This window comes from Ursus americanus, chromosome 1, assembly GCF_024610735.1.
Source record: "Ursus americanus isolate L20-20 chromosome 1, mUrsAme1.1.p, whole genome shotgun sequence".
NCBI lineage: Eukaryota > Metazoa > Chordata > Mammalia > Carnivora > Ursidae > Ursus > Ursus americanus.
This window is the reverse complement of record NC_142127.1, coordinates 32,945,034-32,959,864: the sequence shown is the minus strand read 5'-3', so window position 1 is coordinate 32,959,864 and position 14,831 is coordinate 32,945,034. Positions and strand designations below refer to the sequence as shown.

Here is a 14,831-nt window from a genome sequence, read left to right as displayed (position 1 = left end):
TATGTTCATTAAAATGAAAGCTTTTGAGTTTCTAAGTGTCCATTTACTTTTTTAGGATAAAATGGATAGAGCCCTGCAGGTACTCCAGAGTATAGATCCAACAGATTCAAAACCAGATTCCCAAGACCTCTTGGATTTAGAAGGTATTTAGTGAGCATTAGGGATTACTTTAATGTCATTTAATAAATTTTAGCAATTTTAATGTCTTAAATGTCTTCTGCCTTGTGTTTGCTTCTAGAAATTAGAGATTGCTGTTGGAAACAGACTAGTATAATAAAATACTAAACATATAACTTGGAAGATGTTATAAACCTGCCTGTCAGGTTCAAGAAGGAAGTCTTTATTTTTCTGTAAGCCCACCAGTGATACTGGCTGAAGAGAGTTGCAGTCCAACAAAGAACAGAATTAAGAATAAGAGCATATTAAATTAATTGAGTCAAAGTGTTAGAAATTCTTATCTTTCTTATAATTCTCTTGTATCATGACTTTAAACGGCAAAATTATACATGATCGGTGTTAATTTTGTAATGTAGTCATTTGATGCATGTTGATGTGTCTTTTTAATCCCCAAGAGATTTGAAACAAATCTTTTTATGCCATTTTTTTAATCCTTTGGGAGAAAACCTCTGATATATGGATAAATCTTAAATCTTTTTATAGAAGAAACTCTGGTTACGAATATAGAATACCACACTATTCATTTTATCAGTGTTTACATTTGGAAATAACACAAAATGTTTAATTTTAAAATGTCTTAAGTACTTGAAAAATGTTCATATGTGATCTGTACACAATTACACATTTTATGCAGTGTGACTCAGTTCATTTACTTAGCTGTTAGTTTTCTAGGTTTTGAGATGGCTCCAAATTTCACAGTCATAAACTTAGTATAGTACTTCAGAGAGCATGGTCAGAGTTCTCTTTGGATTTTGATTTTGCCTTTGGTCATAGATATTAATATTGGTGCTATTTAATACTATTTTAATAGTATTAAAATTAGGTCTTTTATAGTCCTTTCTCTAGCATAAACTTCATTTTCTTTGTGTTATGCATGGGTTGTATATTGGTGTGCTCCATTGTTAAAAATTGTTGAAATTGATTTAAACTGGTTTAAGTTTCAAGGTTGAAAATTATTTTTGTATTTACAGATATCTGCCAACAGATGGGTCCAATGATAGATGAAAAACTTGAAGAGATTGATAGGTGAGATTCTTTGTGTGGGGAATAACAAGTATAGTTTTCTTTCTTTTCCTTCCCTTTCTTTCTTTCTTTCTTTCTTTCTTTCTTTCTTTCTTTCTTTCTTTCTTTCTTTCTTTCTTTCTTTTCCTCTTTCTGATTTTATTCATTTGTTAGAGAGAGAGGAAGGAGAGGGAGAGAGAATCCGAAGCAGACTACACTGAGTGCACAGTCTGACGTGGGGTTCAGTCTTGCGACAGCAAGATTGTGACCCAAGCTGAAACCAAGAGACAGACGCTTAACCAATTTAGCCACCCAGGCACCCCAACAAGTACAGTTTTCTTAGGATTACTTATTTTTTGGCAAAACTTTAAGGCGTTTTGTGGAACTGTCAATTTGTTGAAATTGTCTCTCAGTTTCCAAAACTCTTACAAATGAATAGCAAGCTGGTACTTTTTATTTTGGTAGCATTTTTCCCCCGTGGCAGTATAGTATACCTGGAATCATGGGTTCTTGCTCTTAAGCTACTGCTCTTCATTTTCTTACTTGGGCTGGAACTGAGGGATAAAGAGGAATGAGGAATAAAGCTGAATAGAACACAGAATAAAAACTATGGTCTTGTGATGAGATAGTATTTGTAAAACTTTCAAATGAAATTTCCCTTGTATTTGTGAAACTAAATCCAGTACACACACCTCTCAGTTTTCTTGTATTTCTGTATTCTCTTGTCCTTTTAATTTCCTTATCTGACATAGTCTTACTCTTCCTTAGAAATAGCAGCAGCACTGAAGGATAGATGCAGCATTTTGAGCTTTTCATTTATTTTTGCTTTTTCTGGTTCTTCAGCTTTCTGTTTGAAGTCACAGGCAGAAGCCACAGTGAATGGAAGACAAGGATAAGGATAAGTCTTTACTGTTCCATCATCTTCCCTTTCTAGATTCTGGTTATTGAACTACTGTATAAAACCTCACAAGAAGATGGGGCACCTGCGTGGCTCAGTCGGTTAAGCGTTTGCCTTGAGCTTAGGTCATGATCCTGGGGTCCTGGGACCAAATCCCGCATCGGGCTCCCTGCTCCTCGGGGAGCGTGCTTCTGTCTCTCCTTCTGCTGCTCCCCCTGCTTGTTCTCTCTCTCTCTTTCTCTCTCTCTGTCTTTCATACTCTTTCTGTCAAATAAAATAAAATCTTAAAAAAAGAAAAAAAAACCCACAGAACTACTTTACTTCTTATCTGCCTTAACCAGAGAAGGGTGGTAGCAGCAAGATTTTTTTTAGTCACTGAAAATTATAATCTTTTTCCATAAGATCTTTTAAATCGTTATATTTTCTACAGAAATAAAAAACAAATCCTTGTCAAAAATTATGAAATGATGGTGGTAGTTTCACAGTTTATTCTTATTTTGGAGAAAACATGAAATATCTACATACACATCTACTGTGGTTTCAGTGCAAGTATATTAATGGTCAATGAATAATCAAACTGCAAATGATTAGAAAGAAAAACGTCAGTATTACCTTAGGGGTGTGGCTAGGAGTTACAATTATTATAAACCTTTATGGATCTTAAAAATAGTCCATTTCCTTTAACCCAGCAAATTCAGGCCCATGCTAAATATATAAGGATATATGCAGAGATTTACCTATTAGAGTATTCGTCAAACCATTATTTGTAACAACAAAATTGGATTTGTAACAACAAAGTTGGAAGTAACTGAAACGTCTTTCAGTGTGAGATTGATTTTTAAAATAAAATTACAGGGGAAATGAAACATGAGAGACTATGGACTATGAGAAACAAACTGACGGCTACAGAGGGGAGGGGGGTGGGGGAATGGGATAGACCGGTGATGGGTAGTAAGGAGGGCACGTATTGCATGGTGCACTGGGTGTTATACACAACTAATGAATCATCGAGCCTTACATCGAAAACCGGGGATGTACTGTATGGTGACTAACATAATATAATAAAAAATCATTATTAAAAAAAATAAATAAATAAAATAAAATAAAATTACACATCTATACATTCTACAATAAAAAGCATTGTCATTGATAAATATCTATTGACATGGAAAGATATCATACTATGTAATGAAAAGCAGAGGATATGACAGTATAAACTTACTTTTATTGATAAAAAGAATATCTTCAAAGGAATAGGTCTAGCACAGTTAAAAATCAGCATGACCATTTCTGATACGAGTTAATTTTTTGAGTCACCGCTCACCTCTTAGTCATTTCTTCAATTTCAGTTTCTGAATAGGCCAGCTGGCATTTTCTTTTGCATGGCCATGACGACAGAGGCAGCTCCTATTCTGGAAAATGCTTGCTGTTCTTCAGCAAATTTTCATTGACTATTTATCCTTGTCAAGCATTCAGAAATGAATAAAATATCCTTGTTTTCCCTTTAGTGGGTCATCATCAGTTTGTTTTTCCTAATTAAAAAAACAACATTACTGTCAGAAAAAGAAATTTTACATTTATTTTCTGTCTGTCATTGTTCAGAATGAGATTTTTTAGCATTTATCACACTAAGAAATTATATTGGGCAAACATGTAAATTGACTCCAAAAATGTTTAGATAGACGTATTGAAGAGAGATCGATGGTTTGAACTTAACAATGTTCCAGACTTCTTTTTTTTTTTAGAGAGAGAGGGAGAGTGCAGGAGGGGCCGAGGGAGAGGGAGAAAGAGAATCTTAAGCAGGCTCCGTGCCCAGTGCAAGCCTGTCTCAGGGCTGGATCTCACCATCCTGAGATCATGACCTGAGCCGAAATCAAGAGTCGGATGCTTAACCAACTGAGCCCCTGTTCCAGGATATTCTAATCTTATTTCCTACTGCCCTCCAAAAATTGTTTTCTACCACCTTGATCAAATTGACCTTTTCATTCTTTCATTGTGTACCCTTCTCACTCCTTTTGCCTGTCTTAATTCACACTGTCCCACTGACCTGGCTTAGTCTTCTTTCTTTGCTTGGGCCTATCCATCCTTCCTCAGGTGCCAGTTTAAGTCCCAGCTTCTCCATAAAGCCTTTTCAGTCTACCATCACCCAAATTAGTCTACTTTTCTAAACTCTTCTGTTCCTTACCTATTTCATATAATTTTGGATTCAATTATATGCCATCTTGTATTGTTTGCTATATTCCATATGCTTAGCTTTTTCTTCCTAATAGATTGCAGTCTCTTTGAAGGAGAAAACTACACCTTCTGCTCCGTTTTCTTTGTGCTCGTATAGGTTTGGGCACAGTACAGTAAAAAAGTTTTAATTGTTTTAGGGTTATCTCTTGAATCTTTGAAGGTGATTTCTGTGTTCTGCTGGTGTTTCATCAGTATACTGGGTTATGTGGACCAAATGCCTATGGTTAATTCTTAGTCACACCTTTGTTAGCATGGACACTAATTTCTGAAGCTTTCTGTGTGGTTTACAAATGATATTCTGAAAATAGAGTTTTACCCGCTTTATATAGTCACACATGCAATAGAGGAAATAGCACCTTTTTGTTTGTTTCAGACATAACATTATAAAGGAAATATTATAGAGGAAAGGTGGCAAGTCTTGATAGGATTCAGTCCAGGTCATTTACTTGGTAGTCCTGTGTCTGGTCTTCCGCCTCCGTTGCTTATCCTTTGAGCCTCTGTGTATATATAAAAAGAGCTACATTTAATAAACAGGCTCTGGGTGCCACATGAAGTGGCCATTTAACTCGCGTGAACTTGTCATTTGCAGTGGGAGTTCTTTATTACTCCCCAGGGGAACAGAGAAAATTGTACCAAGTCAGAAGGATTTGCTCTGGAGTTCCTTGGGCAGATTTGAAAAATCTCATATTTGGATTTGTTATTTATACAATAAAGTATCTGATTTCACTCACCTTCTCAAAAGAAACCAACAAACAAGACCAATAGGGGCTAGTTTATATATACATTGTTTTTATTTGCATTTTCAAGGATAATTATTAGATTTTTTTCATTTGATTCTTTAATGTATATAAGCAAATGAAAATGTGTGATTTTGTTTGTGAGTGTGTTTTTATTTCAGTCATATCGTGCTTCAAAGCAGGCTCTGGACCTTGACTGAGTATTCTACTTAGATTTTAATTAAGGATTGGGCTCCTCCAAAATTGAGAAATTATTTTGCTTTGTAATTGGGTTTTCAACAGAAGCCTATAACATGTGAGACAGAATTGTGCTAGCACCAAAATTACGAATTGGCTGAATTTTTATGACGTGTGGAAGGGACTTCCCCTAGTATTATGAAGTCCTATCAGCCTAGTTATTACGAGAATTAAGGAATTCCTCCTCCCGTCTTCCCATGGTGAATATTCTGTCATTATATATGAGGAATCTTTTTAAAGTATGAATAGAAAATGCTAAATTTAAAAAGTAATTTATGTTCCTAAATACATGCTTAAAAGCATTGAAGAACATTAAAGTTCATTTCTTCTCCATCAGGAAGCATTCAGAATTGTCTGAATTGAATGTAAAAGTCTTGGAAGCCCTGGAACTATATAACAAGTTGGTGAATGAAGCACCAGTATATCCAGTCTATTCAAAGCTCCATCCTCCAGCACATTACCCACCTTCATCAGCTGGGGTTCCAATGCAGGTGAGCATATTTTTGAGAACATTTTTCAAAATTAGAAAAAAGTTTTAAACTCAAAAATATGTTTTAAAGGTTAGTATTAAAATTTCTGTGGTCCATGAATAAAATCATAAAATTCATCTTTGATGGTCCAAAAAGTATGGGCTAAACAGTTAGCATTCACCAGGACAAATTAGATATGGCTATTTTACAAATAATTTTAGTTCATTTTTAACATGAACAAAGAGACCATTACATAGGTGATAGGAGTTCTTCATTTGCTTTTGTAAATATAAAGCATAAGTCCTTGAAGTAAAAAGTTCAAGTGCTCTGATGTAGGTCAGTGCCTGACCTGTCAGAAGTCCTCTAGATGAGGTACTGATGCCGTTCCTGTTGCTCAAAAGCAAGATTTAACATTTCTTTTAAAAATTTCTGAAAAGGTTTCTTTGACTTACATGATTAGTAAAAGGCTTATTAGTTAATGAACTTCTTTTGTCCTCAGATCACGCTATATATTTTTTCTTTTATGCATGACTTAAATTGTGAAAAATTCATGTGCAACAAGGACGTGATGCAGGCCTGTCAGCGTAGGGTCCAGAAGCCATTAACGAACGGCCTCTTTTCCCGGGACTTTACACCTTGTCTGTGCTTCATGCTGAAGTGAATACTTACATTTATCACTATCGAGTATTCTGAAGCCTTTTTCAAATTTCAACCAGTTAGCAATTGAATTCAGAATGAATCTGGACGAACAAAATTCATGTTAATTTATGAGAACTGATATATAAAGGAGTGTGTGAAGGAGACACCAAGGAGAAAAGATAGAATGTGGGTGCATAATCTAGATGACTTGACATGACATAATTGTTAAGTAAAAAAGAAGCGTTTCTATGGTAACTGTCACATCAGACAAGATGCATTTATCAGATATGCCATGTCCCAAACTTTGGAAAATGGTGAAAAGAATCATTACATATGAGGGTAGAAAGGATTTCTGGGTGCAAAAGACCCTGAAGTTTATTCGGTATCGCTTCTGTTTTCAATGAGTTTATTTGCTGCTACTGTGAAAGTGGAACAAAATTGAAGTGTCTCCACCATTGTATGATAGAACGATGTTATATTTGCTTCTTTGTGTATCTCTAAAGGGTTGTCATCCCTGTGTCAGGTTTTCGTGTTTAGTTGCGTACTATGTACAATTAGCTTCGCTAAGCATAACTCAGATTTTTAAAAAGTTAGCTTTCTGTCTGATTCTTCACATAACTTCTATCTATACTATTCATGCATGACAGCATTTAAAATATTCAAAGGTCCTGTTCTACTTAGAAAAAAAATTCCGTACTAAAAATGTTGGAGTAACATACCATGAGTTAAATCTACGAAGTCTACTCAGGAACCCTGCACTGCAGAAGAGGTCCATTCCCAGGCTCCGCCTGTTATCATGGGTTGGTACATGTTGGCCAAGGAAGTGATATGATTGCAACTACATTAAAGTCAATTTGGCACTTCAGGCATGCTAAATTTTCATGTCCATGGTCTTTTTTTTTTTTTAAGATTTTACTTATTTATTTGACAGAGAGAGAACACAAGCAGGGGGAGTGGCAGAGGGAGAGGGAGAAGCAGGCTTCCCACTGAGCAGGGAGCCCGACACGGGGCTCAATCCCAGGACCCTGGGATCATGACCTGAGCTGGAGGCAGACGCTTAACTGACTAAGCTAGCCAGGAGCCTCTCCGTGGTCTTTGCTTTACAATAGCTTTGTTTAAAACTGGAGTGATGGTAGTTACTGTATGATACTTAACTTATTAAGTATGTGCATTATTATATTTGGTAGGCAGATGGTAGATCTTACCCTTAAAGGAGATATTACCCCTGAACATTAGGTAGGGCATATAAAATATCCAAAGAAACTTAGACCATTTTGCTATTTCCTGAGGATACATTTTCTTTACCTAAAAATCTTTACTTTTTTCCTATTTGTTGAAAAGGCAGAAAATAAAAGAGATATTGCTAGAGAGGGTCTGCACCCTGCCCTGATACCATTTATTCTTATTCTCCCAAGTTTCATTCTTAGAAAGGAGTTAAGTGAGTCATCCTGGGATAGGGGTGAAGAAGGTCGTCATTGAATTGGTGGCTTAAAGTGATGATAGGCTGCCCTTCAAGGGAGTATGTAGTTTCCTGGGGCTCTGCGGCAAGACGTGTTACTGAGTAATAGGCAACCTGGATAGATTCCAGCCTGCTGCTTAAAAATATGCCATCTCCTTTTCTTTCAACCTCGTGCAAAATAAAAGAACAATCAAACAAATCATAAATTTCCATAGATTTGGCATTGTGATTTGGAAGCTCTCCACTTTTTGTACTAGGGTGGATAGATTGGTAGAACCAGATTGCTCCCCAAAGAACTATTAACATTTTATTTCATGTAAGTCTTTTAAAGTATTAAATATTTTGTTAGATAGATGTTTGTGAAATCAGTGAGTCAACTTTTTCTCTTCGGTTAATAGACATACCCAGTTCAATCACATGGTGGAAACTATATGGGTCAAAGCATTCACCAAGTCACTGTTGCCCAAAGCTACAGCCTAGGACCAGATCAGATTGGTCCACTGAGATCTCTGCCTCCAAATGTCAATTCCTCGGTGACAACACAGCCTGCACAGAATCCATATTTAAGGTAAGTTTTGGGAGGCTGTGTTAATTTTGTAATTATATACATTAAATTTTCACAGAATTTCATAATGAGAATAAATTGACTTTTCTTTTTATAATAATAGTAATTTTATTATAATAATAATTGAGATGAAGTTGTAGAACTTCTTATTCGTAATGCCATGAAGTCAGAATGCTCTTAGCTTTATTACCTCTACTAAAATGGTTGCCCAAGCATGGCTTATAGTCTGGGTCTCTGGGACAAACTAAGGCTAACTATCCCTTACAGGGACCAAGCCCATGATACACTTAGCACTGTGCTATAATCAGCCTAGCAAAGTAGTCCCAGGCATATTTATCTGCATGTACTCCTGAATATCAGAAAACTTTACTTTGACTCCCAAGTGCATTTGAGCTGTAGAATTCGTGGTCTAATTTTTTTTTTTTTTTTTTTTTTTGAGAGAGAGTGAGAGAGCACTCAAGGGGAGGGGCAGAGGGGGAGAGAGGATCTCAAGCACACTCCACGCTGAGCTTGGAGCCAGACGTGGGGCTCCATCTCACAACCCTGAGATCATGACCTGAGCCTGAATCAAGAGTGGACGCTTAACTGACTGAGCCACCCAGGAGCCCCTGTTGCCTAATTTTTTATACTAACACTTCTGTTCTGAAAATGCTTTCTATTAACTGCTTAACCATACAAAATGTTCATTCAATATAGTCATGGTAGATGATCTCTAAGGTCTCTTCCCACTCAAATTCCATGAGTGTAAATTTTAGATATTATCTGAAAAGTAAGTAAGCCTGTTCACATTGATGTTTAGTTCAGTTAAAATGTAAAATTTTGTTATTCTTTGTGACATTAGAAATTATGGAGAAAAAAACTAGAGCAGTATAGACATTAATCCTCATATTGTAAGCAGTGTATTTGGTATAATTTGAAATTATATATCTTTTTTTTAAAAAAGATGTTGTAGTATGTTATAGTAATTACAAGAACAAGCAGAAGTCCTGTAATTTGGGGTGAATTTTCAACTTGTTTTTTTTGTTTTGGTGTAGTGTTAATAAGTAAACTATAGGTCAAGACTGTCTTGAGGGTAGATTCAGGGTCCTATGTGGATTAGTGTTCTCCCTGCCTTTATTATTTTTATGTTGAGATTCAGATTAAGTTACCAGGGGCAGCTTTGAAAGTGCCCTATCAAAGGAAAGTGTAGAGCGTGTGAGGAAAAGAGGTGGCCTCCTCCGTGCTGGATTGAGAGCTGGGAGAAGGGAGAATACGGTCCGCAGGTGTGCTTTGGGGGGTTCTGTGCTCGTTGTAGCTGGCCAAGGATACCACTGCGATCTGCATCTCCTCAAAAGATTTGTAAATACTTGCAGTAAGAGATTTTGAAGAAAACAAAATTAAGTAGGCCTTATAATCTTATATTTTGTTTCTTTTTTGAGTACTCTCTTACCAAATATAAAAATTGTATTAACAGTGTCGGAGTAATTAAATCATAATCAGAACAGCAGAGTTCTATAAACTTAGAAAAGGCATTTTTATTGTTTCATGATGATTGATCTCTGACCATGACGTAGATAATGCAAAGTAAATATGGTTTTCTTTTTAAAATTTTGTTTGTAGCACTGGACAAGATGCTGTTTCCAACCCTACCTATATGAACCAGAACTCTAACCTTCAGTCAGCCACTGGAGCGGCTGCTTGCGCACCGCACATGGGGAGGTCTGGGGAGGTGCCGCCCTACCAGAACGCGACTTGCAGTCTGCCGCAACTGGCCGGCTTTCCCGTGGCAGTTCCAGCTCATTCGGTTGCGCAGCAGCAAACAAATTACCATCAGCAGCCTCTTCTTTAGAACAAACCAAGCATTTTCTTGAAAGCCATCATATGTGTATCACTTGACCCTTGTGATTCTAATCTGAAAACATTAAAAGAAAAAAAAATTGCTTTTCTCAACTCAAAAGAACCATGAATAAATAAAGCACAAACACTGACCTTACTCTGCTAGGCCATGAAAGGGCTTTTTCAGTCCAGTTGGTTTGAAGTCCAGCTTCTGCCCAGAGGCAGCTTCAGGTAGCTTCCAGTGAATTTTGTCTTACTGTCAAATCTCTACACCAATCTGGACACCCAGGAAGTAGCCTTATGACACTAAACAGCAGGAGATAGGAGTATGAAATTTTTACTTTAAAGAAACCACTGTTTATCCCTAAAACAAGATAATTGGGAGAGCACCAAAACCTTTTGAGGGTTTTTTTTGTCTGCTTATTTTTTTCAGTGTTCGCCACAAAACCATCATTTCAAAAGGCGGACCTCTTTTTGGGTGAGCATTTAGCTTGCCAACATATTTCCCTCTGGCTTCTTAAATTGCAGTTGTGTTTGCAGTACTGTCAGTTTTGCTCTCTGTTATGTTGAGTAATAATTAGCATATAATTGTCTATAGAAGCAAGAGCAATTTGGAAGGAACAAAAATGTTTTCGGTTACTAACGGTGAGGACCATATAAATGCAGATGTGTGATAAAGCAATTAGCTAGTCCCCTGTCATGCCGGCTGTGGGCTATGGAATGTCCCACGAAACATTTCCATTCCCTGAAGACACATTTTTCTTACGAGGCTCCCTTGTATTTAGAATTGCCACTAATGACCTTCTAAAGTGACTGGCCATTCTCTAATGAAGATAATAAGGTCCACTTGTTTTCCTTCCTGAAGTGTGGTGTGCAGAGATGCTGCATTTTCTTTTTACGGATTACTTGTGAATTTAAGCCATGAGACATTCCTAGTAATTTGATGTGATGTATCCCAAGCATGAATAATAAGTGTGTGTTTATAGATGTGTTGTTTCTTTAAACAGGTGATTCAAGTACCATTGCTAAGCCAGGCTGTTGAGAAATTTGGCCATTCTTTTCAGAGATGATTCTACGCCTGTGGGATAATAACAGGCAGTGGATTGATTGGGAAGCTATCAAGACAGTTTTTCTGAAGCCTACGTTTTATAAGTTAGTTTACAGTACTAATAGATTCCACATACTGTAGGAATTAGGTAATAAACCAGTAGGGATTGTTTTCTCCTAAAAATTCATACACTACTGCATCATCTACCAACTTTTTAGATAACACAAAAATAGAAGGTGGCGAATATATATGCTTACAGATACACGGTACTTAGACTGGGAAAAACAAAGGACATAAGTGAAGTTACTTGCCTGGGAGCAAGATTTCTAAATCTTGTTTTAAAGAGAACCCTTCATCCTTCTGCTAAGAATCCTTTTGAAGACAGTGCTCTGGAAATTTTTGTCATTTATCTATTTACAGAAATTAAATTACAAGTATGTTCTTTTTTCAAAGAAACTGTGTCCTAGAATAAAATAGTCTATATACTACTTGGTCTACATTTAAAGCAAAAAACAGTATTTGAATGCCCAGTTTCTGTCATTGTCTTATTTCAGATATAAGTAACTGAAAAGGTTTTAACCTTCAATGTCTCATGTTCTTTTTTTCATCCAGTATTTTCCTTCCTTGTGAATTCAATTATATACTTAAAAAAAATTCTAAAATGGTACCTTATTTTTTTGGAAATGAACTTCTATTCTTTAAGGAAAAAACATAAAAAGCATTTATAAAGCTGCTCTTGATAATGTTTGCATATATATCGAAAATTTTACATTTTTTCCTCCCAAACAGTACTTAATAAGGTTATTTTAATGTTTGTGTAAATATTTCATGTATAGTTGTGATCTGAATTGTAAAAGCTTAACTCTGCGTAAGTCTTTGAACTAGTATAAATACTGCACACCCACTGAATTGGGATCAGCCAGTTAAGTTCACCGAATGTAGTTTTGGAATAATATAACATGCAACATGTATATAAATTGTGTATATTGGCATTTATCTGTTTAATTTTATACATACAGAAGTTTCTTCTCCCTCTTAAAAACAATTTTATTTTGGCCACAATGTGATGAATTTTGTGTTGCAGGTTGTCAATAGTATAAAAATATTATTAAATCTGTGTACTAAGATGGTATTTTCGTGTTAATAGGAAATAACAGGGTTGTTATTTTTCTTTCTTTTTCATGATCTTATGGGTTGTATTTATTTTAAGACCTCTTTATAATTAAATGTTTTCTGCCAAAGGAATTGTCTAATATCAGATTTCTACATTGGGTTCATACTTGCTGTTTTATAAAAAAATAAAAACTTCTATTTCGTATGAAATCTCGGTACATTAGAAAAATTTTCTGAAAATTTATAATAAAATCACTTTTCATCAATGTAGAAAGAATTTCTCTTGAGTGTTAAAATATAGGAAGTGGGATATGTTCTTAGAGTTTGGAAAATGTACAGTCTACCAACATTGTCTTATAATTTGGTAGTCTACAAAATTACCTGAACATTAAATAATTATACTATTTGTCAGGATTTGAAATTATTTACAGATGCATTGTCATCTGATGTTATTTCAAGTAGTTGATACTTGACCACCTAACAAATTTCACTGTACATTTTAAAGATTACGAAGTTTCACCTTCCAAATTTTTTAAAAATTTATTTTGAATGTTAAAAATATCATGGCTTAGGTATTTTTAAAAGTTTCTCTTAGTAAAAATCATAAGTGTCTAGTGTTTTGGCTCCTAAGGGAGGATTTACTGAATTGTTATGAGAAAGCTCAAGTTATTTTTGTAAGTAATAAATTATAAATAATATAGCACCAATCTATCATGCTTTGTTTCTGTGAGAAGACGTTTTTCTTATTTACTGACATCAATTTTAGTCAGTAAATAAAGAAAGGGAGGACTCAATTCTAGGGATTTAATTTTTTTGTTAGTATAATTTAGTTTCTTTTGGAGATTAAAGATTTAGATTTATTTTTTTAAGTTTTTCCCAGAAGAATTATTCTAATTTTACCAAGCTAAATTTGAGTAGAGTTTTCTAAAACCTTACTGTGTCAAAAAGAGAAATTATGTTGCTTCTTACAAAGTGTAGTGGGAGGAATCGTGTCCCCCCCCCCCAAAAAAAATTCATGTTTGCCTAGATTGTCAGGATGTGACCTTATTTGGAAAAAGAGTTTGGAGATGTAATTAGTTAAGGATCTTGAGGTGAGCTCATCCTGGATTGAAGGTGTCCTTGTACGAAGAGAACACACAGACACACAGTGAGCGAGGCCTGTGAAGATGGGGCAGAGCCTGGAGTGATGCTGCCACAAGTCAGGGACGGCCGGGGCCACCAGAAGCTGGAGGGAGCATGGAAGGGTCCTCCAGCACCTTCAGAGGGAACACAGCCCAGCTGACACCTTGATTTCGGATTTCTAGCCTCTAAACCTGAGAGAGAAGACATGTTTCAAACCACTAAGTACATTCTGACAGCCCTAGGAAACTAATAAATGTGGATAAAAGTGTACAGCAAAATCTGAATACCGACCATTTCAAACTGTTATAAGATTGGTTAAATTTGTCACAAGAGTTCAGAGACAGGGGTGCCTGGGTGGCTCAGATGATTAAGTGTCTGCCTCCAGCTCAGGTCAGGATCGAGCCCCACATCGGGCTCCCAGCTCGGTGGGGAGTCTTCTTCTCCCTCTGCCTCTGTCTCCCCTGCTCATGCTCTTTCTCTCTGTCTCTGTCTCTCTCTCAAATGAATAAATAAAATCTTAAAAAAAAAAGTTCAGAGACAAATGTCTGTAGTCTAGTAGTAGCAATCTTATTATCTATTCTGAATTCTAATGAAATTGCATGGATAATGAAACTAACATCCCTGTGGATTCCATAATCCCATTTTTACCGTTTTTTTTTTAACATCTCAATAATTTCCTATGCCAGAGATATTAACAGGATTATAATTTATGCCTTTACTAGCCACTCTTCTGTCCATCTTGAGTACTGGGTAGTAACTGGAGAAATGTTCAAAGGCAAGCAGAACAGAAGAAACAAAACTGGTGGATGGGTATTTCCCACAAAGGCTACTAAAAAATGGAGTTTCCTTTTCTTATTTTACACCAACTACTATCCTAATGAGGAAAACAAAGGCTTTCCATTATCTTTATAGCAAGTCCGTGACCTCTACTGATTACCTGTTGGTCTAAGGAGCCAGCTACCTTTTTTTAAGTACTGAAGTGAACTCACATAAAAGTAGCTGTTTAAAAGTGAACAATTCAGTAGCATTTAGTATGTTTACAATGTTGTGCAACCACTACCTTTAGTTCCAAAACTGACCTTCTGTGTCCGCGTTCACTTACCATATGTTTTTTGAGCTTTATCTCCACATACGCCACAGTATATATATGAGGTTCATATTACCACAGTTTATCCGTTCACCTGTGGATGGATACTTGGGTTGTTTTCATCTTTCGGTTATGTGAATAGTACTGCTAGGGATTGTGTGGGTGCATGTATTTGAGTACTAGTTTTGGGGTCTTTTGGATATATACAAGAGTGCGATTAGTGGGTC

The 14,831-nt window shown here is 36.0% G+C and overlaps 1 protein-coding gene across 2 annotated transcripts in view; it reads left to right on the top strand.

The window, feature by feature from the left end:
• Positions 1–13,095, top strand: part of STAM2 (signal transducing adaptor molecule 2) — a 46,652-nt gene extending 33,557 nt beyond the window's left edge. For both annotated transcript variants that reach the window (XM_045781905.2, XM_045781898.2), the window contains exons 10-14: positions 56–143; positions 1,149–1,203; positions 5,624–5,777; positions 8,253–8,422; positions 10,019–13,095. In XM_045781905.2, the coding sequence (XP_045637861.1) occupies positions 56–143; positions 1,149–1,203; positions 5,624–5,777; positions 8,253–8,422; positions 10,019–10,247 (696 nt within the window). In that variant the 3' untranslated portion in view covers positions 10,248–13,095. The remainder of the gene's footprint in view (positions 1–55; positions 144–1,148; positions 1,204–5,623; positions 5,778–8,252; positions 8,423–10,018) is intronic.
• The last annotated feature ends 1,736 nt before the right edge of the window (positions 13,096–14,831 follow it).